This window comes from Furipterus horrens, unplaced genomic scaffold (assembly GCF_987537825.1).
Source record: "Furipterus horrens unplaced genomic scaffold, mFurHor1.1.pri manual_scaffold_1, whole genome shotgun sequence".
NCBI classification, from domain to species: domain Eukaryota; kingdom Metazoa; phylum Chordata; class Mammalia; order Chiroptera; family Furipteridae; genus Furipterus; species Furipterus horrens.
In genome coordinates, this window is record NW_028327171.1 from 10,043,063 (window position 1) to 10,070,363 (window position 27,301).

Here is a 27,301-nt window from a genome sequence, read left to right on the forward strand (position 1 = left end):
TGCACAGGGGTATCTCATGGGGGTTTAAGATATAGTTCCCTGACAGCTAATAATAGTGAACATTTTTCGTGCATTTTTCTCCCACCTGAATATCCTCTTCAGTGAAATGTGTCTTCATGTCTTTTGCCTGTTTTCTGATTGGATTGTTTTATTGCTGAGTTTTGAGACGTTCTTGTATGTTCCATTTGTTGTGGTTTTTAGATATTTTCCCTCAGCCTGTAGCTTGTCTTTTCACCTTCTTAGCAGGGCCTTTAGCAGAGCAAAAATGCCTAGTTCTGATAACGTCCAGTTTATCACAAAAGCCGATCCATGCTGTGGGTGGTCTTTGGGGTCTGCTCTGCCCAGCCCAAGCCCCGAGCGTTCGCTCCTGGGATTTCCCTGCAGGTTTGTAGTGTGTCTCACACTCACGCCCCTGGCCCATCTCGGGTGCGTGTGTGTGTGTCCATGTGAGACCCGGCTGCCCGGCGGCTGCTCCTGCTCCTCTGAACTGCCGCCAGCCGGCACGCGGGGGCCCGTCTCTGGGTTCCGCCTGTTCCGCGCGCTCCGTTTGAGTGCCCCTCGCAACCGCGTGCTGTCTGGTGACCAGGGCTACCTAGTGAGTGTGGAGGTCGGGGAGACTGAGCGCCGCCTCTTCTTTAGGCAGCTGCTTGGAAACCTCTCTCAGCCGGTTCTCACGTTTCTGAGCTGGCGTATATTGATGGCCTTTATCATTTAGTTCGAGATCTTCCTGGCTCTTGGTATGACTTTTTATTGAAACCTGGACATATTCTGTTATGTGACTCTACATCTTAAACCTTGTGTTAGATGGTTCTCACCCATGCTGCTCTGTCAGGGGCGGGGCGACACCACCTAAGGCTCCCCACCAGGCCTCTGCTGCCCCCCCTGGCTCCACTGACATTGCCCGGTGGGCGGCAGGGGGAGGGGGCCCTGACTCCACTGGGCTGCCTCTGGTACCCCAGTGGGGCAGGAGTGGGCACCTCACTGCCCCGTTACATGTGGGGATGGGAGTGCAGCCTCCTCATGTGTTCTTCCTGACTCTGCATTGCAGCGTGGAGCGGGGAGGAGGGCTGTCATGGCTCCCCTCTTGTCCCTGCTGGGTGGGAGGGTGGGGTCTGCCTGGAATACGATGGTTCTGTCACTTCCTGTCCTGCAGGAGGGACCTCTCCTGGCCCTTTGTCAGAAAGAGCAGCGTTTGTTGGGGTTTTTTGGTTTGTACCCATTGGTGTTTCCAAGCTGCTGGCTTCTTCAGCTCCAAGTCTGCGATGATGACACAGGAAGAAGACCAGGGGACCCATGCTGTGTTGCCCCTCTGGTCCCAGCAAGTCTGCCCTCCTCCCTCCACCTTTATACGGGTTTCAGGGTTTTCAGTTGTACTGGGGGGAGGAGGGTAAAGGATGTGTGCCCCACCTCCCACTGCGCAGGCCCCTCTGCCTGTCTCACGACCAGGGGTCAGCGCATGAGAACAGAGTGACTGTGGTTTCCAGGATGGATAGCTCGGGTTTCCTCAAAGCGCTTGTGGTTGGCTTTCTCAACCGCCACGTTTGTTTTCCCTGCACACCGCCTGTCTCCTGTCCTCGTGGTGTGTCTGACCACCCTCTCCTCCGGGCTCAGGGTCAGCACCCTGTGCCCATCTTCCGACCTGACCCTGCAGCCCAGAGGCCCTCGGAGCACCTGCATCTTGCCGAGGGCATGCTGTGGTCTTGCACCCTGCCACACCTTGCCTCCCATTCTAGACCTCAAGGACATCACTCCTTAAAACTTCCCATAATGGGCCCTGACCAGTGTAGATCGATTGGGCATCGTTCTGCAAACCGAAAGGTCACTGGTGTGATTCCTGGTTAGGGCACATGCTTGGGTTGCAGGTTTCATCCCTCTTTGGGGCATGTACAAGAGGCAACCGATCGGTGTTTCTCTCTTGTGTCAATGTTTCTCTGCCTCTCTTCCTCCCTCCCTTCCCCTTGCTCTAAAAATTAATAAATAAATACAGACTTTGAGTAATGGAAATTGTAAAGCACATACAAATGCAGAATTGCATAATGACTCCACCTGCCCATCAGCCAGTCTGAGCAATGACCAGCCATGTATGCCATCTACTTCTCCCCTACCCGGGTTACTTTATAATAATAAATCCCAGGTATTGCCACTTCAGTACCACTGAAAGGTAAGTACTAGTGCCGCACCTAAAATGATTAACAAGAATTCCCAGTCAGCTGTCCAGGTGGTGTTTATATTTGAGTTTCTCCATCACAGGCTCTGTCTGAGTCATTTCAAGGTCTTGTTGGGTCCTGCACTGTGCTTTGCACAGAACAGTTCCCAGAAAACGTATATAGATGTAATTAATGAATATAAAGTAATAATGCTTTTAAAACTATCTGGAACACTTTTGAATAAAGGATTCTAAATAGAAACTCATTTAACTTTTAGCAACAGATTTACCGGATACACATTGAGATTCAACATTATTAACAAAACTATGTATATTTTAAATATTTGATGTATGAGAGATGTTTATAAGATATATGCATGCTTTAGCACATTTTAGTCACCGTTTTTTAAAAGCAATGAATTTTCCCTTTAGTGATTTATAATATCAATTTTATTTGCATACAAAGCAACGTATGGCTACAAAATTTGCAAATCTTCTTTTTCCTCAGTTACAGTTTGATGGGATTGTGTGTTAGTCAGCTTTTGCAAAGTATAGCCAAACTACTTAGGAAGAGGAAACCCTTAAGTTTATTAATAATTAGATAATTGGAATAATTGCTCTTTGAGGATTTCCTGTGCTTTCTCCTGCCAGTAAAATAATGTTCTACATGGCTAAGAAATTTGATCAGATTTTAACAATTCCATGCTTTTTAAAGTCATCCACGTGAGCTGCCTGCCACCCAAGAAGAAAAAGGAGTAATGAAGTGAAATGCTGTGGGCACCTCCTTTTCCTTTGCAGCCTTATTTTATTACCCAACCCAGAAGTCTGCCAGAGCAAAGATCAACTGGCAGGCAGTCTGGGGTCCTGACGGAGTTCTGGGGTCCATCACGAGGTGGTGTGTCTTTGGTTCCTCCTCCAGGAGAGATCGAAGCTAGAAACACTGTCACCTTTGTCCCTGGTTCGGAGCTCTCCAGAGCCCCCACCCCTGGAATGAAGGCTACCCTCCCCAGAGTGGCCCCAGATCTCCCTTGCGGGGACCCCTTCCCGCCCATCATCCCTCCCTGCAGCAGAGCCCTCAGGGGCCCAGCAGTGAACCGCACTGACAGCTTGGGAGCGCACCACCGTTCCATCCCAGGGCCAGACCGAGCCCTCCTTGTTCCGTGTGTTTTTCCTTTAGTTTGTAACCATACTGGTATCGTTTCTGCAGAGGAGACCTACCTCGTGTTACTTGTATGATGGGCACACTAAATGGGGTTTTCCTGCTGTCTTTCAGACAGAAACAGTCTCCGCCAGTCAAGAAACCCTCCAAAGTATTTTGCGATGGATCTAGAAGATGAAGAAAACCTGAGTAAGACCTAGGCCTGCCATGTAGTCCCCAGTAGCTGGTTTTCCATTAGTCTTAGTGTTTCTGGAGCTTCATTTCATGAAGCCAATTTGGGGGGGGGGGACGATCTTCCTATGATACGGGCTCCAAGTAGTGGTGTTTTTAATTTTTGATACATCCTCTGTTTACTGTGGGCATCTCCCGTGCAGCCACGTGTGCAGGGTTGTCACTCCTGGTGACCATGTTGGCCGTGATGGAAGGGGAAGGGGAGCGCGCCCCTGGGCACACATCCCATGAAGCTACACACTTTGTGCTCAGTCACAGCCTGGTTATCACGGTGATGGTCAGATTTCCATCCATGCAAATCTAACATTATCTTTGAGGTGGATTTAAATAACTGGCCATTTGAAATAACAGTGCATACATTTTCTGTTCAAATACAGTGGATTCTCCCTCATTGTGAGGGAAAGAGTCCACATGACTCTGATGACCTTAAGTTTCCGGGCTTTAATGAGCCTTAGGACTGATGTGGCTGAAACACCTCTGGGCCCTTCTCTTCCAACCCTGTCCTCTCTGGGGCAAGGGATGGAAGGGCTTGGTGCTATGCCAGCTTCCCCTCTCCATGCTGTTCTCTAGGACAGATTCAGTGAACATGCTTCTCTTCTGTTTTATCTTTAATCGCAGAGAGCAGTGCCTTTACATAAGGCTTAAATGTTCCCACAGAAGTTGAGAGCTTACAATAGGAGATTGTTACAAAGACGTCCTTTTTCTGTACGTGTGTATATCTACATTCTCACTCGTCTATGTTCAATTGCTGCCGAGAAAGACCATGCAGGTCTAAATGATGAGTGACATTTTACTAAGAGCGGTCATCAGTGACCAGAACACAGGTCAGTCCATTTCTCTGTGACTCCACCGACACCGACCAGCTGAGGCCTTGAAGTTGGCTTGATTACACAGATGACCCAGCAGTTCATGTGGCAGAACACCCTGTCTCGCACGCAGGCTGCTCCATGAGTTTGGTTGTCGATGATATGTGTGGGCTGGGTCTTGGTTATATGAATTGCACAGTAGATGAGCTCTCTGGCTGAAGTCAGTCCCAGTGGGCAGACACCAGCGTGAGCAGCTGATCAGTTGCTCTTGGAGAGGCACATGGCATTGTGCCCTTCCTCCCGCTGACCTGTGCGTAGGCTCTAGCTGCCTGGTAGAGGCTTTCTGCAGGTTGACGTCCCCATCATAGCCTACTCCTGAGGTCCTTTTAGAACCAATTCATCTCCAACTGTGCCTGCGCACTGTTCCCCGTGAAAAGTGTGTGTGCTAATGTCCCCCAGCCTCCTTTTTGTGGGGACTGTGGCTGTCATCCAGGGAAGTGGTCATCTGGTCTGGGTGGAAATGTCACGGAGTGTAGATTGTATAACTGCCCCCAGACTGATCCCGTGGTGATTTAGATACAGAATCCTTCTGAATAATTTTTCTGGAAAGCGAAGCTGCTTGTTCAAGTGCTGAAACTTAGCAATGCCAGTCCTGTGTTTTCTATCATTTTGAAAGCAACAAAAAATGTTATCCTGATTAACAGTTACATTTATGAGACAAAGTGGCATGATGTGTGAAGAGAAAGAAACAGAGCAGTGTGGTATGTAAAGAAAAAACAACTAAGAAAAATTGTGAGAGTGGGGTATCTTCCTCCACTTTTAATATTTTCTCTTTACATAGTAGCATTTTTAATAAGACGGAATATGAGTAGTATTTCAGTGCTTCTGAAGCAAATGAGAACTGAGAATTTATGTGAACTATGTTATAAAAAAGTATACTTTTCCTATAATCTCAAGATTGTCAGTCCAATACTGATTATTTTAATTTCTTCAAGGAAAGCATCTGGTTGTTTGAGGTTATAACTGTTTGATTAAGTGCATGTCACAATGTGTTTATGATGATCTGAGTGTCTCTATCGCTAGTTCTGTTCAGCAGAAACACCAGCATGTCGGCGGTCATCTGTGTGACGTCCTGGCTGTTTGTCCATCTAACCTGCCTCGCTCGGCCCTTTTCACCTTTTGTTCCCTCTGAGCACCGAAAGGAGTAACCTATCGAGCTTTTGCTGGAGGATGTTATAAATGAAAATTTAGTGTCTATTCCATCAGCTTTGTCAACTGGGAGAAGTGGTGTGTGTGTGTCAGGCCCCGGGGGAAGCGCTGTCCGCAGAGAAAGTGTACCTGTCTTGAATCTCTTCCACAGGACAGTCTGCTCTCCCATGGGCCGTGTTTAAACCAGGGTCATTCTTTACATCTCGGCTGAATGCTCACAGCCTGGGAAGCTCGAGGACTTCACTGTGGCACTGGCAGCCAGTGACCCAGACTCGCTGTCACGTTAAGTCCTCCCATGGGTAGAGCCGATGAAGTTTGCTGAGCCTGATAAGAATCTGCTCTTATATTATGTTGTCAAAACAGACCCAGGTCACCAGACTGGGCACCTATAAATTGGTTTATATTGTAAAAACTATTTTTATTACTTACAAGATTTATTGTGGGTTTTCGAAAGCTAGGGATAGGTCTAAATTCAGTGACATCAGCATCCTGACGCCCTGGAATCCTTACTCCTGTGCTTCATGCACCAGACGACCTGTGGATATGAGCCAGGAAAACAGGAGTCATTTATTGTCCTCTTTCTAAAAAGGCTTGACAAATGTAAAAGGAAGAGTAAATGCTTTTTTATTCCCCTTTCTGAAATTAAAATTGTATTTATTTGGCCATGAACCTACAGAGTCCTAAAATTATTTTTATTAATCATAAATATAAGGTACCTTTAAAAGGAAGAATAACAAAGTTATTCTGTAAATCTATCAAATATATATTTTTAAAAAATTTTAAAGACAAAATTTCCAGCTTTAGTTAGGAAGCTGTAGCCTGCCTGCAGCTTCAATTTTATATCTTCCTCACACACACACACACACACACACACACACACACACACACACACATATTTTCTATTAATGTATTCAGGATTTAGAGGTAAATCAATCCCCACATGTAGTGAAATATTTTAAATGAATACTAGAAATGAAGCTGTATCCTTCAAAAATCATTTCTAAGCGGCCAGAATACTTTACATAGTTACGTAAGCAGATTTCTAAGATTGATTCATGAACTAAATCAAATAACTACACAAATTGATTGAATATTTTGAACCCGGAAAACTAATCAACCTGTAAATGCTGCTTTAAAATATGTTACCTCTTCTGGGAGAAGCTGCCATTCAAAGCCTGTTGCAGAGTAAATGCCACTGAAAGGGGGGAAATGCCAAAACAAACATTTGTCAGTACCGACATTAGGCTTATTAATGTAAGGTCATCTGGACAAATTTATCACCCCACACTTAGATGCTTCAGAATATTCTCATAAAAATGATTTAAAATTTTACTTTTTATTGTAAAAGCAATAAATGGTAAATAGAAATGGTAGGAGCCATTTATTCCGCAAAATGTCAGATTATCCAGTTCGGTGGCGGCCCTGAGTTCGTGGTCAGTCATGCAGTCCCTCCTGTAGGCAGCAGGGGGCAGTGTAGGACACACATCACTTACCCAGTTACAAAGAGAGATAAAGGAATCTATAAATTTTGCATTTACAAGATCCTGCAACGAAGGCGTTGTAAGTTGCTCTTTCTGGGCACCGCAGGTTCGAGCAGCACAGAGGCTCAGGACAGCTGCCGTGTGGACCACAGGCCCCCCGGGGACGGCGGTGCTCCGGGGCCGGCCGATGGCCACCTGCTGCCCAATGGGGGTAGCAGCGCCGTCAGCAGGAAGCGGCCCCTGGACGAGGGCAGCAACGGGCACACCAAGTTCCGCCTGAAGAAGAGGAGAAGGGCACCTGGGCCGGCGCTGCCCAAGAACGCACTGATGCAGCTGAATGAGATCAAGCCCGGCCTGCAGTACACGCTGCTGTCCCAGACGGGGCCTGTGCACGCGCCGCTCTTCGTCATGTCTGTCGAGGTGAACGGGCAGGTGTTCGAGGGCTCCGGCCCCACAAAGAAGAGGGCCAAGCTGCACGCGGCCGAGAAGGCCTTGCGGTCGTTTGTCCAGTTCCCCAACGCGTCCGAGGCCCACCTGGCCATGGGGCGGAGCCTGTCCGCCAACACGGACTTCACATCCGACCAGGCTGACTTCCCCGACACACTCTTTAATGGCTTTGAGACGCCAGACAGGTCAGAAGTGCCATTTTACATGGGCTCCAATGGTGACGACTCCTTCAGCTCCAGTGGGGACCTCAGCTTGTCAGCATCCCCGGTGCCTGCCAGCCTCGTCCAGCCTCCACTCCCGGTCCTCCCACCATTTCCTCTGCCCAGCGGGAAGAACCCGGTGATGATCTTGAACGAGCTGCGCCCAGGTCTGAAATACGACTTCCTCTCAGAGAGCGGGGAGAGCCACGCCAAGAACTTTGTCATGTCCGTGGTCGTGGATGGCCAGTTCTTCGAAGGCTCAGGAAGGAACAAAAAGCTCGCCAAGGCCCGGGCCGCACAATCTGCCCTGGCCACCATTTTTAATTTGCACTTGGATCAAACACCGTCTCGCCAGCCTATCCTCAGCGAGGGCCTCCAGTTACACTTACCCCAGGTGAGGAAAAGTCTGGTCGCAGCTTGATCTTGCTTTTAGACAGAATGTGGTTCCTTTATCACTGTTGGCTTTCCATCTTATGTCACTCCGTCCTCAGTTACCAGTAAGTGTGGCTGCTGGGCAGGCTTTCTAAGTGGCGCTGGCCACATGGTCCCTAGGCAGCCAGTCCGAGGCCATCACAGCACAGAGCGGAGACACTGGAGCAGTGCGGGCAGCCCTCCCTGTGCTGAGCCTTGCCCTGAAACATAGACCACAGCCCCCTCCCTGTGTAGCAGCCCCTGCAGAGGTGGAGGGCAGCCTTTGAGAAGGGGAGGGAGCCTGCTACCGGAACCTGCCCCAGCCCAGGGTGTTTTCCCAAGTCTTACTGGGATTTGGGGCACAAGAGGAGTGAGTCTGGCCAGTTAGCTGCTGAAACCCAAGGGTGGTGGGGCCCTGGGCTCCAACGGGACTGGCTGGCAGCTGCATTCCCGAGCCCCTGGCGGTAGAGAACATGTGTCAGAGGGACAACGGGCTTAGGGGGCCCTTAAGCAAGTGCTCCAGGGACCACCAGCCATCCGGGTCTGTCTGTACCTGGACAGACATGTAGGATTCATACGGGCTCCCTCCTGCCTGGCCGTAGTGGGCAGCCACTCTTACGTTTGGTCTTAGAGCCCCGCATTCCCTAATATCAGGGTGAACAGAGGGAAATGTTCAGGGGGCTCAGATTGGCATCTGTGAAGGGGGAAGACTAAAGGAGAAATCACACTTAGTGTCTTCTCCAAATCCTACAACTCTGCTTATTTATGGCTTCTTAGAAATTCAAAATTTCCAGTCTACTGTGAAAATCAGTCTTTAGGGAGAAAACTTGTACCTCTTGTCTGTCTATTCCTTCTTGTTATCGTATTATTCAGTTTGAAGATAAAATATACAATGGCTTGATCAGAAAAATGAAGTACCCAATATTGATAGGTAGGATGGCCTGTATTCTCAGAAGAACCCACGGCCATCAGCCTCTCTTTCGCCTTTGAACCAGTTCAAGTAATTCAAGTAATCTGTGTGCAGGTGTCCTCTGAGATGACCAAGGTCCTCAGTTTTAAGAGAAGGAAATTGATTTTATTCTGTTTAAAGCAACCTAATACAACATCAGTATAAAGTAACATGCTCAAAGTAATGTACTGATTTTTTTATGAACCAAATAATTGCTTCTAAATGTTAACCTCCGGTTATTAGTCCATTTATAGTTTTACAAATTGGTAGCACTAGTTCCCGAGTGATTTTTATTTTCAGGTTTACTATTTGCTAAACGATGTCAGCTTGAGTTCAAAACAACATCTGACTTGATCTGTTTTTCCTGAACGTGAACAGGGTTATGTGTAAGAGAATGGAAATCTACTGAAAGCTCTGCCTCCCAGATGCCAGGTTTTGCAGTGCAGATGGGTAACTGCACAGAGGGGAGGCAGAGGGAGTCTGTGTGTATGTGCACATGTGCACACGTGTGCACTTGCAACCCCACCCCCAGGCCGGGCTCAGTGGAGCAGTGATCAGAGCCCCTGGCCTGGGAGGGCTGGGCCTGTGCAGCCCCTCTGGGAAGGTTGTCTGTGGGAATCCTACAGGGAGGGGTGTGCATGGGAGGGGCCACCCTAGCCCTGCCCCAGCACCACCCACACCACTTGCCAGGTTCTGCAGGTGCTGAGCAGCAGTTTCTGGACTTCTGTGGTCCCTGGCCCAGTGAGGTTTGCGGGAGTGGGGCTGCTCAGATCAGACATCCCTGGTCTTACGATTCTTTGCCTTCATGGTGTTCATAGTGGCAGCAGAGAGTTTAAAAACCAGGCGACACTGACCACATGACGAATGCGAAACACCCTGTGAGCAGTGAGTGTTACTAAGGTGACCTAGCCAAGCCTCAGCCCCTCTTCGCCCCTGAGTGTCACTGCAGGAGGCGGAGCTCGCGGCCTGTGGTGGCGTGGGTTGGCCGTGTACAAGTACGTTACCATGTCATTATAGCCGCCCCCACATTTAGAGGGATAGGCACTTCATTCCCCATAGAGAATGAGGTAGTGGCCTCTTTAAAGGGGTGGGCGAACTGCCCATGTATGCAAATGCCAGCGTCGAACAGGTGAGTGTGCACAGATGTGCCCAGCCTCCATCTGAACTCTGGTGAAACTCGTGCCTTTCTCCGAACATGTGCAGATATGCCTAACCTTCTATGAAAAGAAACGTTTATCGTCACTGGCTGTCTTTAACCTCTCATTATTTTTTCCTTCTGTGTAAATTGGAATATGTTATCCTTCATCTCTGCTACCCTCACATCTATTTCTGTCTGTGGTCTTCTCTGTACCCACATCTGTAGCATTGAGGCCTCTGCCAGGTGCTGGGTGAGGCCCAGGCCCTACCTAGACCTCCTGCCCCCTCTCCCCGGGGCTCACTGGAATTTGGTGGTGCGGTGACAGGAGTAAAATTTCCTGACAACTATGCTTTTTCCGAATAAGTCATCATTTAGGATAAGTGACTTTTCTATACGTTTTGGGAGTGTTTTATTAAGAACCAAGGTGAGGACACTAGATTTGGCCACTTGATTATTAAGACAAGTGTGAGATTGAGGGGATGTAGGTCCAGTGTGGCCTTTTACACACACACACACACACACGCACACACACACATGCACCATTTCCCAGAACATGATTTATCCATGATAAATCATGAGTCACAAAAATAAGGCATGTCCCAAGTCTAACAGATATGTTGGCTTCTAAGAAGCATTCCCTGTAGGACAAGTGCTATCAGATCTGGGCACACGCCAGCGGAAGCATTCCAAGCCTCACTGAACTTGGTCCCTGGAGTACATTCTGCTGTCATTCGATCTGAGTGATCACTGCCCTGCAGGCTCCCATCAGTGCTGGGTTCTGAGAGCGTGACTGAGCCAGGGTGATTTGTTTCAGGAGTTGAAATAACAGACATATCTGATGGGCGGGGGCCTTTGAGCGGGAGGTGCTGTGCAAAGCTTATGATCCTTTAATTTGATCATGCTTCTAACTGCCCCTTTCTCCTGCCCATGACATTGGGTGGCACACCCAGGGGTGTGCTCCTGGCCTCACCAGCCTGAGCTGGGCACTCTCAGAGTAGGGGAGAGGGAGGCAGGTGATCCCAGGAAAGTACTGTAGCCACCCTATGCCTCAGTGTCCTCATCAGAGGGCAGGGCTGGGCATCTGGAGGATGGGTGGGGTGGCAGGGTGTGTCTCACAGCATGAGCTCGGGCTCCCCAGGGCGGGGCTCTGGGCCATTCTTGTCCTCCAGACCCTGTCGAAAGATCTCAGCCATGGCCTTTGCATGCTCCTTGGATGTGTGTTGCCATGAGTGTTTTGGAGGAAATGCACACACACACACACGCATGCACGCACGCGCACACTTGTTTGCCAGGTTTACTGTGGGATTCTCCAGAAGAGGAGCCATCCATGCCAGCACCCTTCGAAGGGAGAGTGCGTGCTGGCGTTTGCAGGCAGTTGCCGGCGCCTGACCCCCTGCTGTGGTCCTCAGGTACTAGCTGATGCTGTGGCCCGCCTGGTTCTGGATAAGTTCGGGGACCTGACGGACAACTTCTCCGCCCCCCACGCACGCAGGAAGGTTCTTGCTGGAATCGTCATGACGACAGGTAAACATCTTGCCCTGCAACTATCTCTAACAGGAAAATCGTGTGTCCTTCTTCAGAATGTCTGCCATCTGCAAATGTGGGAACTGTACTTACATTTTTCCCAAATGTCCATCTTTTCAACCTAAGTTGTTTTTCTTTGGAGAAGCAGTCAGTGTTAGTATTGGATTCCCTCGGTCATGTGTGAGTGCTCTAGAGGTGCTCGGAAAACTGCAGGAGACATGAACTCCTGCTTCATTGGAAAGCAGGACGTATCTGAGTTACCAGTTAGTGTTCGTGCTGCCGAGTAGGTTTCCGTGTGACTCTGGGGCAGAGAGGAAGCTCTAGCAAGAGTCAGAAATCTGTGGGGAGCAAAGCACAGTTTGGGGCGGCAGGAGGAACCCATTATGTTTGTCTAGAAGTTCCCAGTCACAGAAGGAGCCCTTCCCCAGGCCCTCTTCCCACACCCAGGAGTGGGACCTCATGCTGAACTCCGTGGGTGACTCCTGGGAACAGGAAGCCACAACCTGACCAGTGCCCAGACCCCTGCAGTAGGGCAGGCGGGGGCATAGAGCAAGGACCCCCGCTTTCTGTCACATGGGCCCCTCTCTACTGGGGGCATCCACAGCGTGTACAGGAAGCAGGCTCTGGAGCTGGGGAGCGAGGGGCTGGAAATGGCGGATCCCTCCCCTCTGGACAGGAGGAAAGTCCTGCTCTTGGTGGAGGTGGCTGAGTGGTCCTCTTCTCCCGAGACAGCTCTCTGCCCACTGTGGAGAGGATCTGATTCTGTAATCCCCAGCATTGTCCCCCACGCCCTGGAGAAGTGTGACGACTCTTGACGCACAAGCGGCCTCTGCCGTGACTGTGCTTCGGCCCAGCCGCGCTGTCTGAGGGGCGGGGTGCAGAGCTCTGTGGGGGCCCGTGCCTGTGTCTTCCTCCCTCTCCTCACCTTCCTCGTACGTACGGTTTACGTAACTGAAAGGTGAGCCCTGCAGCTGCTGAGGCAGTAGTCCTCTGAGCAGGCTCTGACTCTCCGCAGACCAGGGTGCGCTTCTGTCCCCCAGCTCTTCTCGCCACCTTGGGAGAGGCAGATGACCTTGTGGCATCATGTGCCCCTCAGTAGGAATTCCCCTTGGATCACTGCTCAGAGCCACAATGGCCATCTGCAGGCAGGACTGCGCAGCACGGGGCGTGGCTCTGACCTCAGATGGCCTCCACTCGTTGAATGACCTTGGGAAGGTTATTGACCCTTCTCTGCCTCAGTGTCCTGGTCTGTAAAGTGGAGGCAGTGGTAGCAAGTACCACCCAGCTCAGTGCCCGCCTCAGGGTGGCCCAGCGCTCTGGAGCTGATGGTGGTCAGTTCTTACCTGGTGACGCTCAGGGCCTCCGCAGCATGTCTGCAGTACGTGGTCTGTCGATGGATTTGCCATCAGAGTGGTCACTCCTCTGGAGGTTCCTGGGGCTGAGGGTTTCACTGCAGCACAGGTGGTGACAGGGACTCCTAACACTCCGTGAGTGACTTGGTTTTCTTCTCGTCCCTTCCTCCTTGCCCCTTTAGTTCTTTGATTTTAATTTCAAGATTAATAACGAGACCACCTAGTCTACTTTCACATAGTACTTCCTGTATGTATCCAACGCGACTGATCAAGAAAAGACTATTACCATCCAGAGGAAATGGCTTCCTTAAGCTTAGAGCCTTCACCCTGATTAGTGAGGACAAGTGACTGCGGGAGCCTCGCAGAGCTGGTCCCCTGGGAGGCCTGCGGTGGTGGCAGTGGCGGCAGGGGTGGGGGCGGTGGGGGCAGTGTGTGAACACGAGCTGAGTGCTCTGCAAGGTACCCTCACCCAGGGCGCACATCGGGCCCTGGGCGCGCCGGTAGGCGCGTGGCTGTGACTAAGAGGAATGGTCTGTCTTCTTTTTCAGGCACAGATGTTAAGGATGCCAAGGTGATATGTGTTTCCACCGGAACGAAATGTATTAACGGCGAGTACATGAGTGACCGTGGCCTTGCTTTGAATGACTGCCACGCAGAGATCATATCTCGGAGGTCCTTGCTTAGATTCCTTTATACGCAGCTTGAGCTTTACCTAAAGTAAGTCTAGTAAGTAAGTAAGTAAAGGAAGCTGTTTTAAAAAGCATCCCTCCCCCCGTCAGAAAACACTACAAAACTTTCCCTGAAAAATTCTCAAAATAGTAACTTTGTCAGCAACTGCGAGGTTATATCCCATTTTCCCATGAAGCTTCAGCTACAAATAGAGTTGGATAAATGTCGGCACATATATGTATATACCCATGCACACATACATAATAGCATCGCAGGTGTCAGGCCTGTGCGTGACCCTGTGCTTTTGTTTCATGCAGTCCGATATCAGTAGAACTCCATTGCCTGGTAAACTTGGTTATTGTTATTCTAGTCACCATGCCTAAAATCAGCCCATCATGTGTCCAAACTGCTTTTCTCTCTAAAGCCACCTCTACCCATGGTCCTCCTCCTTGAAGTCAGCAGTGAGCAGGAAAGGACAGATGCTCGCATTTCGATGCCGTGCCCACTGTTGAGCAGACAGGAGCTCTGTGAATTATCATAAACGTGTAACAGAAAGTCTCCAGCTCAGGCTTCTCTTTAACCCTATTGAAAACACTGGCCTTTGAAATCGCTGTCAGCTGGGATAGACTGGATTTTGACTGCACACAGCTGGGAAGTTTATTTTGCAACCTGTTTTCTTTCAGTAACAAAGATGATCAAAAAAAGTCCATCTTCCAGAAGTCCGAGCGGGGAGGTTTTAAGCTAAAGGACAGTGTCCAGTTCCACCTTTACATCAGCACCTCTCCCTGTGGGGACGCCAGGATTTTCTCACCACACGAACCAATACTGGAAGGTACAACAAGGTTTCTTGACAGTTGACAGTTTTTCAAAATTCATGGCCATGTAGTAACAGACAAAAGAATAAACTTACATTAATATCCCTTTTTTTTTTTTTTTTTTAGTATCAGTCTTGATTTTGAATCTGAGGAATATATAAAAGCATGAGGTTTTACTTTTCAAAGAATAACACTGGGGAACACAATTTTCGTTGCGTTAGATCTGACACTTGTTTTTGACTAACCTTTGGCATCTGAATCTAAAAATGACCGCAGTTTTTCTCTATCACTTCAACTTTTTAAGGTACAGGAGACACTCCCTTTGTCCCAAAAATCATACAAAATGTACGTACAGTGGAAAATAAAGAAAAAATTATCTGAATATACTGTTTATTTAGAGTAATTTCATTCATAGAAAGGCTATATATTGTTACTGTAAGTCAAATTGTGTACAAGTAGTAAAGTTCTGCTACCAAACATACGTATTAAGGTGTTTTATCTTTTCAAACAACAGGCTAGGACATGCCAAAATGAGATACTTGAAACAGTCTCCTTCAGTTGGCAAAGCTTTAACAAATTGCTTCCTGAGACCCAGTTTGATGTGCAGAGGTGGGAATATAATGTTCTTTCTGTCAACAAGTGGATCATGTAGAATGTTTGGATCACCAGGTTTGAGGTCAGATCTTGGAAGCCAATTTGACTCCACCCTATGCTTCTCATGAGCTCTGCTGTCCCACATACACAGAAAACAGGGATACTTGGTGTATCTGTATTACTGACCAAGAAGGAAGCAGATCATTTTAAGGTCAACACAGATGATCCAATTGTGCTTGTGATGTTGCAACAGATCAGTGACTCTCTTTATGTCTTCATATTCTTCACAAAAACAAACTGAATGGCCAATTCGGACTGCACCAAATAAATTGCCACTGTGGAGGACACACTTCAAGCTCCACTTTGAGCTATCGATGAACAGTCGCCATTCAGTTGCGTTATAGATTAGAATTCCCAATTCCTCCATTAAACCACGTATGTTATGGCAATACACAAAGCCACTGGCACTTTGAAAGTACTGCAGAAACGCACGTTCTCTTGATCGAAAGTAGGATACCTTCTCTCTTTCAAGCAAGTTTTTCTCGTGCTGTCTTGATGCTAAGAATCCTGAAGCCTTTTTGGATAGTCCCAAATCTCGTGTCAAATCATTCAACTCATGCTGATCAAATCCCTTACGAACTGAGTCATCTTCAATTTCAAAAGCTTCATCGTTGCTGTCACTTAGTTCTTCACCACACTCCTGCTTTTCAAAAGAGGGTAGTTCAATGAAAACTGGCACTGGGATTACAGCTGAATGAGGCACTGGGTGTATAGCTGATGGTAGACTAGGATACTCTGTTTTACATTTATTTTTCTTGTTATATCCTGACGTTTTCACTACACAAAAGTAAGTCACTTGAATGATCTTTGGGCTCTTGCCAAACCATAAGAATACCAAATGGCAATTTATCACGTGTTCCCTTCGTCCACATCCGTAAACTCTCGACACATGGCTTGCACACCTTATGAGGGGCCCAAAGCTTCTCTTGATCACTAAGTTTTACTTTAAAATATGCAAAATAGGCTTGTCTGACAAATGCGCTAATGTTTGTCCTTTGGGAATGATGAAACTGCCACAGATATAACAAAATGAATCAGGGTTGTTTACACACTTACGACGAGAAATAGCAGAGGCAGACATGACCTGAAGGAAAGGAAATAAGTACATATGTAAATAAAAAAATAAATTTTGCTAACTCCTTGTACACAGACAAGAACTCGGACTACACTTGGGAATACAATTCACTATATAGAGTAGCACACAACCTCTCACCACACTGTCTCATGTGTAACTGAATAGCCTAGACAAGTATAAACCTGTCACTGGTCTCCAAGGTCATCCCTCACCCCTCCCCACTTGAGGGAGATTTGCTCTCAGCCAATAGGAGAGCACTAGTGCTTCCCTCGATCCAGGCTCGATCCAGCATTGAGTGGTCGCATTAAGATAAGCTGTACAGAAAAAAACTTGACGTGATAGAAGAAAACTAACTGCAGTTTGAAGTCAGCATGCCTGTTTAAGTCTAAAACAACTGAAAAATCAAACTCAACAGGAATTATGTTAAAAACTGTTCCCCTGTGTAATTCATTAGAACATTGTAATGAATAAAAATGTTGATTCTGATAAACTAAGTAATTGGAATAGAGTGGGGATATCAGGTCAGAATTGCTTTTGGCACTTAAATTTGGACAATATATGTCTCTAAATCAGAGATGTACATCTTCTTCCATATTTCTGATAATTTTAACTTAAAAAATGTGTAATTGGAGTATTCGGCTGAAATTCCAGAAGCAGGTTCAGACTAATGAAAACAGAGGCCCTGTTCCTATCACATTTTTCCAGCCCTCTCTGCGTATGGTTTAGTTCTTTTGTTTTGTATGAATTTGTGTCCATGACTCCCAAGCTTAAACATTACTTATCCCAAATAGAACATTTGACTGCATTATGTTCCTTGATTATAAAAACAACACATACCCACTATGGGAAATTGCTAAATATTTTTAAAATAAGAAAGAAAATTCTAGTCATCCAGGCTTATATGACCCAGAGGTAGTCACTGTAGGTCTGCATGTGCTTCCCGTGGGCTTATTTCTGGATCCCTGTGGATTTCTTTTTGAAAATTTAAAAATATGGGGGAAACATAATAAACACCCAAATAGCCAATAGCTAACATTCTATACTATTTGCTTTCAACTCCTTTTTAATGATAGAAATCGGTCACTTTGGTTAAAAAAGAAGCCCTCTTTTTCCCAACCCTGAAGGAAGCCGCTGCTGTGAGTTTGGTTTGTTTTATGCCCTTCCTATCCGATTTTGTATACTTACACTGTACTCGTATCCTGCAGATACAGAATAGCCATATGCACAATAGGTGTAAACTGCATTGTAAATTTATAGGTGTAGTTAGATGTGTTTCTTAGTGAGTGAAACAGATGGTTTCTTTCTCCTGTTTTTCTCCTAGAACCAGCAGACAGACATCCGAATCGCAAAGCCAGAGGACAGCTGCGGACAAAAATAGAATCTGGGGAGGGGACAATCCCGGTGCGCTCCAATGCCAGCATCCAGACGTGGGATGGAGTGCTGCAGGGGGAGAGACTGCTCACCATGTCCTGTAGCGACAAGATGGCACGGTAAGGGCCCTGGGGGCACTTGATCCTCCCCACTGCGCCACACTCGCCCCTGCTGGCTTTCAAAACAGTTGGGTCTTGTCCCCATTCCCCACCCCAATGTTCCCCTGCATTCATTGAAGGACTGAGGCTCTAGAGGGGCTCCAGGACCCTTTAAGGGGATGAAGGTGGGCCTTTACCCAGGAGGCTCCAGGCTGCCCACTGCCATCCTTCAAAACAAGCATCTTGCCTTTTGCTATTATTGTTATATGTGGCTTCTGGGATAAACTGATATGTTACACTGTGACATTTTAAAACAATTTGCTCCCAGAGAAAGCAAAGTTCTTTGTTTGTCATAGATACAACTTTAATGGTCATATTCACTATTCAGTTAATATCTGGAGTAATTTGTATTTACATTTTAAAAATAACGCGATCCCCATCACAGGGGTTTTGCTCTGAGCGCCAAAAGCACCCAGTGGTGGGCAGGCTGAGTGTGGGGGGCTGCAAACACACATCGAGTTTGCAGTCCTCAGAGAAGTGTTAGTTCTCTCAGGAGCCTACTCCCCATGATGTTTAGAAAACTCCATTTCGGTGGGAGAGGGGTCTGAGAGGGAACAATGCCGCTTGCTCAGCACTCACCCCTTTCTAGGCACTTCTCCCAATTCCATATGGAACTGGTGCCTCTCTAGCTGCTGCCCTGGCTGTCGTTCCAAGAGTGGGTGGGTCTGTGGATGTTCTAGGACCATGGGGGCCCTTTAAACAAGCGAACTCTGCTGAGAGACTGGCAGTTTCTTCCTCTGCCCCAGCCTCCGCTGGTTTGCACAGTCAGAAGCAATGAGGCTTGATTTTCCCTGGTGCTGGGACCATGGGCTGCTTCGTCTGGTCTGGTGCTGGGAGCACTCCCCAGGTGTCCCTCCCTAATTTTGAAAATGTGACTGCGTTTTGCGCCAGCCTGCCGCCGCTGCCACTGCTGCCGCCGCTGCCGCTGCTGCTGCCACCACACTGCGTCCTCTCTGCCCCAGCTCCGCCCCTCCTACCTGTCTGGATGAGTATTCCTTCTTTATATCTTTGTTTGCTGGACTTCCATGCAGCTCAATTTTCTGGAACTTCTGGTTGTCTCTACTTTTGAGGTAGTTGTGTTCCTTCTTAGTTGTGGAGGGAGATGCAGTGTGTCTGTCTAGGCCTCCATCTCGGCCGGAAGTCCAGGCTTTCCCTTTTAAAACATTTAATTAATTTGTGTTCCTACGTGTTCAGGGAACTGGGGTGGTAAAGATTCAAGTGAGAAAGACACATACAGTTTCAGTTGTTATAGGATAGCCTGCCCCGCCTGGTGAATTGTATTATATATAGAAATAATATTATAATATGTAGAAATAGATAAAAATATATGTCACAATTTACTAACTTTAAAACGTAAATTGGATCATGGGTTTGATCACTGTTCTCAGAGTAAACCCCACACCCTTCCCGGGGCTCACGAGCTCTGCCCTTCCCTGCAGCCATGTCTCCTGCTGCCCTCACTCCAGCGCACTAAGCTTCCGCCGCCCTGAGTTTGGCCGTTTCCTCAGGCTGGAGCGCTCTTCCTGCAGCGCTTTACCCGTCTGACTGTATAAAGGGAGGGCCCCGAGGGCAGCAAGCAAAGCCAGCAGGTCAGGAGAGGTGGTCCCTGCTGCTGTCCCAGAGCACCAGGCTGTCAGCGGCCTGACAGCAGAGACCGCTGCCTGCTTCTCCCCCTGCTGGGCCCTGGTGTCTGGAACCTGCCCAGCAGGCCCAGTTCCTCCCCTGGCCCATGCTGACCCGTGGGCCTTTGCCCTGTAAACTCACGATCCTAACCTTTGGGAGTTCCCGCAGTAAAGCCCAGGCATGTGCTACATCCCTACATGCTTCTCAAACTACAGTTTGCTCCGCCCCAGTTCTCTGCAGAGAGGACGAGAAACAAAGTATCTGAAACAAATTTTTCTGGATCAAATCAAAAGTTTATTACAGAATTTGGAAAAACCAAGTACTTTATTAAGAACAGGGAGCAAAGGAGAGCAGGGGAAGGGAGAAGGGCCCCAGGAGAAAACAGCCCACGGGATGCGGGATCCACTCTGGTGTGAGTCCCGTGCGGAGAACGCTGAGGCAGCGCGCACACGTCCGTCGTCCACGGGACCAGGTCTCGTCACCTGCACACAGTGTGTACTTCTGGCACCGCTGGCACCTGCGGCTGTCTGTGACCACCTCCGGTGCTGCAGGCCGTCCACAACACTAAAAATTATTCTGGCATGACTCTTGTTCTTTTCCGACGCTGCTTGTGAGTGGATGGCCCACAGCACATGCATTTTAAGAAGAACCTGAAGGTTCTGCGAGCCACACCCCGCCGGCCCTGGCTGGGGCCAGAGGGAGAGCCTGGGGTCCCACCTTCAGGCTGTGCAGCCTGGACGCGGTTGTCATCGGTGGGTCCTTCTGGGGCTCTTCCAGCATTGCTGGTGCTGCCATGGCTGGGTGTGGTGGGGGAGCCACCAGGGTCACACTGGAGGGCTGGGCTGGGTGTGGCCGTCCTGGTCTGGGGGTCAGGTAGGGAAGTGCTGGTGCTGGATGCCACACTGGATTCCGGCAGCAGAGCAATCATCCACGACCCCTGGCTGCTTGAGGGAAGGGCAGGCTCTTCTGGACTCTCCCCAATGTTGCAGACAGGGGTGGGGCAGGGCCTCACCCGGATGGTGCGACACTTCATCTTGGTGGTCGCTGTTTTGAGGATCAGGTACGTTCCCATGACCCTGTCGTATTTCTTTTGTATCAGTGACTCCTGAATCTGGTACTTCGTGAACCCTATGTCATTCATGATGTCTGCCACCTGGGGGTCAAGGTCGCCCCAGGGCGGCTCGCTGTATGGCCTCAGTTCCTCCCTCTGGCCCATGGTGACCCATGGGTCTTGTAGTATGTCTTCCAGTGTTGGCCTTCCCCTCGGGCGGAGGGTCAGTAATTTTTGTAAAAGACTTTGACCTTCTTTGGATAGGAAGCATGGTACCCGGAACTTCCCCCTCAGGATCTTTTTTTTCACCTCCCCCACTGTGTCCCCCTCAAATGGCAAATTCCCCACCAGCATCCTATACAAAACTACCCCCAGGCTCCAGACATTGACCTTCAGGCCGTCATAGGCATGACCCCGCATGATCTCTGGGGCCATATAGAATGGGGTGCCACAAACGGTTGTCAGCTTATAGTTTGTAAAGTCCCTGGCAAGGCCTAAGTCTGCTATTTTGAGGTTTCTCTCACCGTCTAGCAGTATGTTTTCTGGCGTCAGGTCCCGGTGGACGACCTTCTTCCGGTGGCAGTGCTGCACTGCTGATATGAGCTGCCGGAACATGGGTCGGGCTGCTGCCTCGCTCCTGGGGCCGCAGTTTTCTAGGTGGTCTTGTAAGCTCCCTCCGCTGACATGCTCCATGAAGCGGTAACATTTCTCCTCAGTGGCAATCACCTCAAATACCTGAGTGATATTTGGGTGATTTAAAAGCTTATGACAATGAACTTCTTGAAAATATTCAGTTACCTTGCACTTGCTAATGGCTTTGACAGCCACCTCTGTCCCCGTCGGCAAGTGCAAGGCCAACCACACCGTGACATAGGAGCCCTTGCTGATGGGGCGCAGGAGCATGTGATCGCCAATAAAGTGCTCCTGATGGACAGTGATGGCTGCAAGGTCATCAGCCATGGTGACTTCAAAGTAAGAACAAAAACAAAGTAAAAACTAAAAAGAAGAAGATGAAAAAGATGAAATAAGTAAATAAAAAAATAAAAAGAAAAACATAAGAAAAATTAAAAAAGGGAAAATAATAAAGGAAAGGAAAAAAATGGGGGGAAATTGGCAAAAACAATACAGTAAGAAAAAGAAAACTCTCTCGCCAAGTAATGGCAAGAACAAAGCTCGCAAGTCCTAGTCCAACAGGTCACCACAATCAGCTTCCTGGGCTCTAACGGACAAAATCTCAGCCCCGCCAGGGCAGTGTATGTAGGACGGGCTTGCCGCTGCGTCACAGTGGCGCCTGTGAGGTCAGAGCAGGCGTGGAGCAGGCGTGGCTGGGGATGAACTACAGGGGTTTCCTCACTTTCTGGTCTCACGACCCTTTGGCTGTGGAATTCAAAAAAGGGACCCCCTCCCACCCAATGAACTTCTTGTTTATGTGGGATATTAAAGATCGATATTTACTTTGCTAGAAATAAAAATCTGTAAGTTGCAAAAAGAAAAGAAAATGAAAAGTCCCAGTCTCATGCTCCAGGTCATAGTTCAAATATCACCTGCTGAGAAAAACTCCCCTGACCCACCCATTCCTACCTGCTTTGCCCATCCCACCACATTTGTCATCTTCATGGCACTGAGCAAAGGCAGCTGGTTCTTGTTTGCCCTCCGACCTCGCCTCGAAGGCAGGAGAATGCCTGCACTCTTCCCTGTGTCTAGCACGGTGAGTGGCAACAAGGTTAGTGTTTAATAAATAGAAGAGTTTGGGGTAACATAAGACTATATGGCCAACTCCTTATTTAATCAAAGTGATTCATTAAAAAAAACCTTTAAAAAAAAAAAAAGAAAAAAGAACATTCCATTTCTGCAGATACTGACCTCAGTTCCAGCAGTTCTTTACCTTTGAACAAACATTTCCTTGATGAAAGCATCATGGGCAAATAGCAGAAAGTTCCGTGGTAGAAAGGCCTGTAAAATAAAAGTATCCTCCCCTTCAGAGCTCTCTGTGGCCCGCTGGGAATGGGCTCCCAACTGCCACCCTCCCAACCACTGCCAGAACTGGCACATGCGTGCGCAACATCTTGTCAGGTGTCTGTCAGCCTTTGTCTTGACGTTCTCTAATGGGTCTTCTCAGGGAACCTCGAGGACACGGGGCCCATTCCCACCCCTCACAGGCGCCTACGTGATGTGTTTACTTAGGACATGCCCTTTGTGTCCACTTTCTGAATACTTTCTGTGAGTGTGTGTGTCTGTGTCCTTGAAAAATACACAGTGGTGTCATTTGGGATGTTCATGTGTGTGTTGTTAGCTTACAGAAATCATGTTGTGCTTCAGATCCCATTCTGCATCTTCATTCACCCCAGTGTTTGGTGGTACCCTTTCCCTGAGGCCGTCATACACAGCCCGTGGCCTACTAATACATCACAGTCACGACCACGTCATGACGTTCCCTTGTGATGGGAACATGAATTTCCTCCCACTCCCTTCCCAGGGCAGCCTTGAAGTCCCATAGAGGCCGCTCATTGGAGGCCTTGCCCCAGGGCTTGTGCACAGTGGAACGTCATACAGTGCCATCGGGCGTGCCCAGCAGTCCCACCAGCTGCGCTGACCAGCAGCGTGTGAGGTCAGCTCCCCACGTTTCTAACTGGTGTCTCATGGTTTTAGTTTATGTCTCTCTTCCCACTGGGAGTGTTGAGCATCTCCTCAGCCACCCACCTTGCTCCTTTGAATTTCCCATTTCTGTCCTGGCCGTTTGTCTTCTGGATCTTGCACCTTTTTCATCTTGGTTTGCAGAAGTTCCTCTTCCAGTTTATGTTGTATCTTTAACAGTTTGAGGTGAGTCAGTGTCTTCTCCAAGGTCTTCTTAACTTTATGCCATCTTTTATTGAATAGAAACCCTTAATTTTGATGTAACTTTATCCATTCATTTGTCACCCTGTGATTTTTTACTTTTAGTATCTTACTTAAGAAATACCTTCTCAAATTAAGGGCATAAAAATTTTCTGTACTTCCTTCTCATACCTCTATCATTTTCCTCTCACATTTAGGCCTTTAATACATTTGTATTATAAGGAATAATTTAGCTTTCTTATTCTCATACCGTCAGTCAGTTTTCCCAGGTCGATCTATTGAATAATCTGTACTTTCTCACTGGTCTCTGAAGGCACCTCCGTGAGGTACTGAGCCCCCTCACAAAGACAGGTCTGTTTCCAGACCCTCAGTTCTGTATTAGTCTCTGGTTAGCTGTAATTGCACACATTTTACAGTTTTTAATTTTTCTGACATTTTAATATGTTTAAAGATCTGGTTGGATAAGACTTTCATCCTTTAGTCTTTCGTTGTTTTTTCATAATCTTCATAGCTTTTAGTGAACCTCTATTCTTGTGTACATATCTTAGAATCAGCTTGTCAGATGTCTCTGGATGTCTTGCTGAGATTTATATGGAATTGCATTGAAATTGTGGATTGCATTGGAAAGAACTGATATAAGGTTAAACCAGTCCACCCGTGAATATTGTGTATCTCTCTCCATATTTAAAATTTTTCCTTTATGTCATTGATAGTTTTTCATAAAGATGTTAGGCAGTTTTTGACAGGTGAATTCTTCGAACTTCATGCTTTCTGTGTTAATATGATGATTATCTTGTTATCTGCTATATATTCTGTGTAATTATTGCTGCTGTAGACAGACATCATTGATTTCTTTTTATTGTGGTAAAACATATGATATAAAATGACCATTTTACATATTTTTAAAAGATTTTTTTACGACCAGTTTTAGATTCACACCAGTTAAGCAGAGGTACAGGGGCTCACACCTACTCTCTACCCGCCCCCACCGGAGGGCGCATTGCTTACAGTGGGTGAACCTACACTGGCACGTTAGGGTCACCCCGATCCACAGTTCACTTTGGCCGCTCTTGATGGTGCCCATTCTGTGGACTTGGACAAATGGATAATGACATGTGTCTGACTTTCTTCGTAATGTCAAGTACTGGAAGTGATCCAAGTGGCACCAGTAGTACAGGGTGAACAAGCAATGGGTGCTCCTTGCAGTGGGTGCTGCGCAGGCAAAGCAAGCCCACTCTACAGCCCGCAGGAGCACCTTCCCAACTGGTAAGGGCTGGGCACGAGGAGTGGCACCTGGCAGTTTTTATGGCCTCCACCCTGCAGGCACAGAAAGTCCCCATTATAAAAATAACATGAATAAATTGGACTAAACTGAAAATTTTAAACTTACCAAAACCCCCGTAGATATAATTGAAAGAAAAGCCACATATTGGGAAGAGTGGTAGATTTACATAAGCAGTAAGTGAGAACCCGATTATAAAGCAAACCCCATAGCTCAGTCATAGGGCTGTTGCTGAGGGTCTCGGCTGGGGGTCGTGTGAATGTTCTATGTCTTATTGAAACAGGGGTCACACACATGTACATATAAGTTAAAACTCACAGATGTGCACCCCTGCGATCTGTGCCTTTCACTATATCCTGAAGACACGTCATTGCAGGAAAACGCAAGGACGAGCCAGGAGAAAAGGAGGAGGGATGCTCTAGAAAAGACAAGTGGGGACCACGGCCACAGCCTGCTCCTCTCAGCCCCTCCCACCCCAGGCATCTGTGTCCCATAATGCACAGCTTTCCGGTCCTACAATCCACACCGGTTCTGATGGCACCTGGGGTCAGCACAGCCTAAAAGGCTGCAGGGCAGTTCCACGAGACTGCCCAGGCACCCATACATCTGTCTGACTTGGCTGCAAATCGGGGTTACCTGGACTCCCTCTTCAGGCTCAATAACTTGCTAGAACAGCTCATAGAACTCAGGGAATACAGTTACCTAATGTGCCGTTTTACTGTGAAGGGCACCAGTCAGGAACAGGCTGTCAGGGCACCTCTGCCCTGAGAAGTCTCCTGGAGACCGTGGTGGGACCAGGCAGTGGGTTTATTGAGGGAAAAGGGGGCAGGGGGTGGAGGGGAGAAGCAACTCCCAGACTGACTCAAGGGCCCGTAGGAGCAAGGGGAATGGGGAGCAAGGGAACAAGGAATGAGGAATGTGGACTCCCGGTCCTCCTCATGGACCCACAGGAGTCCCACCCGCACTTCTGCAGGCACCTTTTTATACTTGTCAACCACACATTTTGGTGACGGTGAGTTTGCTTATCAACATATTCAGTAGGTCATTTACATCTGATTGCTCGCCCCCCCCCTCCCCCCCCCCACACACACCACGTTAGTTAACATACCAGGCTAGGTCCATTACCATTTCCCCGGGAAGGGGAAGGGTTCCAGTCCGTCAGCATATCCTTCGGGAACGGCTAAGTCCAGGGCCAGGTTGATCAGCATATACCAGAAGTCCAGGTGTGCATTCAGCTGCCTCCATGTTCTGGCACAGGCCTGTGGAAGAGATGCCTGGTGGGGGGTCGGGGTGCAAGGCTCTTCCCACTCTCAGTCCCTGTGAGTTGGGTTTTATGCAAGTTTTCACCACAGCCACAATTGATTGAATCATTGGTCATTGGTGATAAACTCGATCCCCAGTTCCTCTGCCTCCTCCTCAAATTATGTGGTCAGTTCCTCTGGCAACTGGCCCCCATCCTCCTGGAGTCACCTCATTTGCATAAACTTGGGCGTGGTTGAAAAGGGCTTAATATTCCATTTCACACCAACAGATGGCCGCGGCCGGACAGCAGAACAGCCGTGGCCCAGAAACAGCGTTGGCGGTCAGCTCGCTGCCCGCTGGCTGCAGTCCTCCTGCCCTGTCCTGAGGGAGTGAAATGAGCAGCCTCCTGAGTGGCTGTCACAGATGAGGGGTGGTGGGCAGGTGCCAGGCAAGATGTCCTGTGTCTTTTACAGAGGGACAGAGCAGTGACTCATATGTCCCGGCCTGAGGGGCCGGAAATGGGGGCAGAGGCAGAAGGCAGGCTTAGCATGAGGGCCACAGTGGGCTGGGGGAGGGGAGGGAGGTGCAACGCTCCTGCTGGGGTCACCAGGTGCTGTCTGTCCAATGGGTGGGCCATTTGGCTGAAGGCAGCCACCACCCCCTCAAGGCTGCATGGGACCTTGAGTGGGTTCACCGTCTCACAGTTGTGTCAGCTGGGTGCTGTGGGAAGGCGCCAGGGTCTCAGATCTAATGACCTTGGCCTCTGTGCACTGGGGGAGGAAGCAGAGACCACCCGCCTGAGGGCAGACAGCTTGTTTGTTCAGAGCTGCTATGGCAGGGGGTCCGCCCCCTCTGTGTGTGCAGGCTGGGTGGGCGGGGCAGCGCTGGTGGGACAGGGGAGGCTCCGCTCAGGTGTGTTCCATGGAGGCTGTGGGTCAACTAGCCAGAAGCGATGCCCCCTCTGGTGGGGGACATCCTGGGCTTTCTCTGGGCGGTCCCAGTTGGAGGCAGGGACAACAAGGCCGCCAAGGGTCCAAGTCCTGACCGTTCTGGGCCGGTGGCTGTGCTTGGGTCAGAGCTCTCCTGTGACTTCTGGTCTGGCCACTGGCCACTAACACACGCAGCCTCTCAGAGCTGGGCCGGGCCCTTTACGGATCCAGGGACAGGCCAGCACGACGGCACTCCGAGGCCTGTGCTCTGAGAAACGACGTGAGGAAGATGAGTGAGAGAGGCCTGGGCAGCAAGCTCAGCGGGGTGAGAGAGCGCTCCTCAGCACCTGCATGCTTCTTCCCAGTGTCACCCAGCAAGTGTCCCCAGCACACTGCTATGGACCCTGCATCGTCCCCAGCACACTGCTGTGGACCCTGCATCGTCCCCTGGGGCGGGGGCTCTCAGGGAGGGAGGTTCACCACATGGCAACCATCTGTGCCGAATTTCCCATCCTCGCGCAGGGTCTCTGGGGACATTGGATGG

The 27,301-nt window shown here is 48.9% G+C and overlaps 1 protein-coding gene across 6 annotated transcripts in view; it reads left to right on the forward strand.

Moving 5' to 3' along the window:
* Positions 1-27,301, forward strand: part of ADARB1 (adenosine deaminase RNA specific B1) — a 108,943-nt gene that overhangs the window by 68,441 nt on the left and 13,201 nt on the right. For all 6 annotated transcript variants that reach the window (XM_090272172.1, XM_090272169.1, XM_090272173.1 and 3 more), the window contains exons 3-8: positions 3,420-3,494; positions 7,139-8,073; positions 11,587-11,701; positions 13,602-13,770; positions 14,406-14,554; positions 17,588-17,756. In XM_090272172.1, coding sequence (XP_090128298.1) covers positions 3,467-3,494; positions 7,139-8,073; positions 11,587-11,701; positions 13,602-13,770; positions 14,406-14,554; positions 17,588-17,756 — 1,565 coding nt within the window. In that variant the 5' untranslated portion in view covers positions 3,420-3,466. The remainder of the gene's footprint in view (positions 1-3,419; positions 3,495-7,138; positions 8,074-11,586; positions 11,702-13,601; positions 13,771-14,405; positions 14,555-17,587; positions 17,757-27,301) is intronic.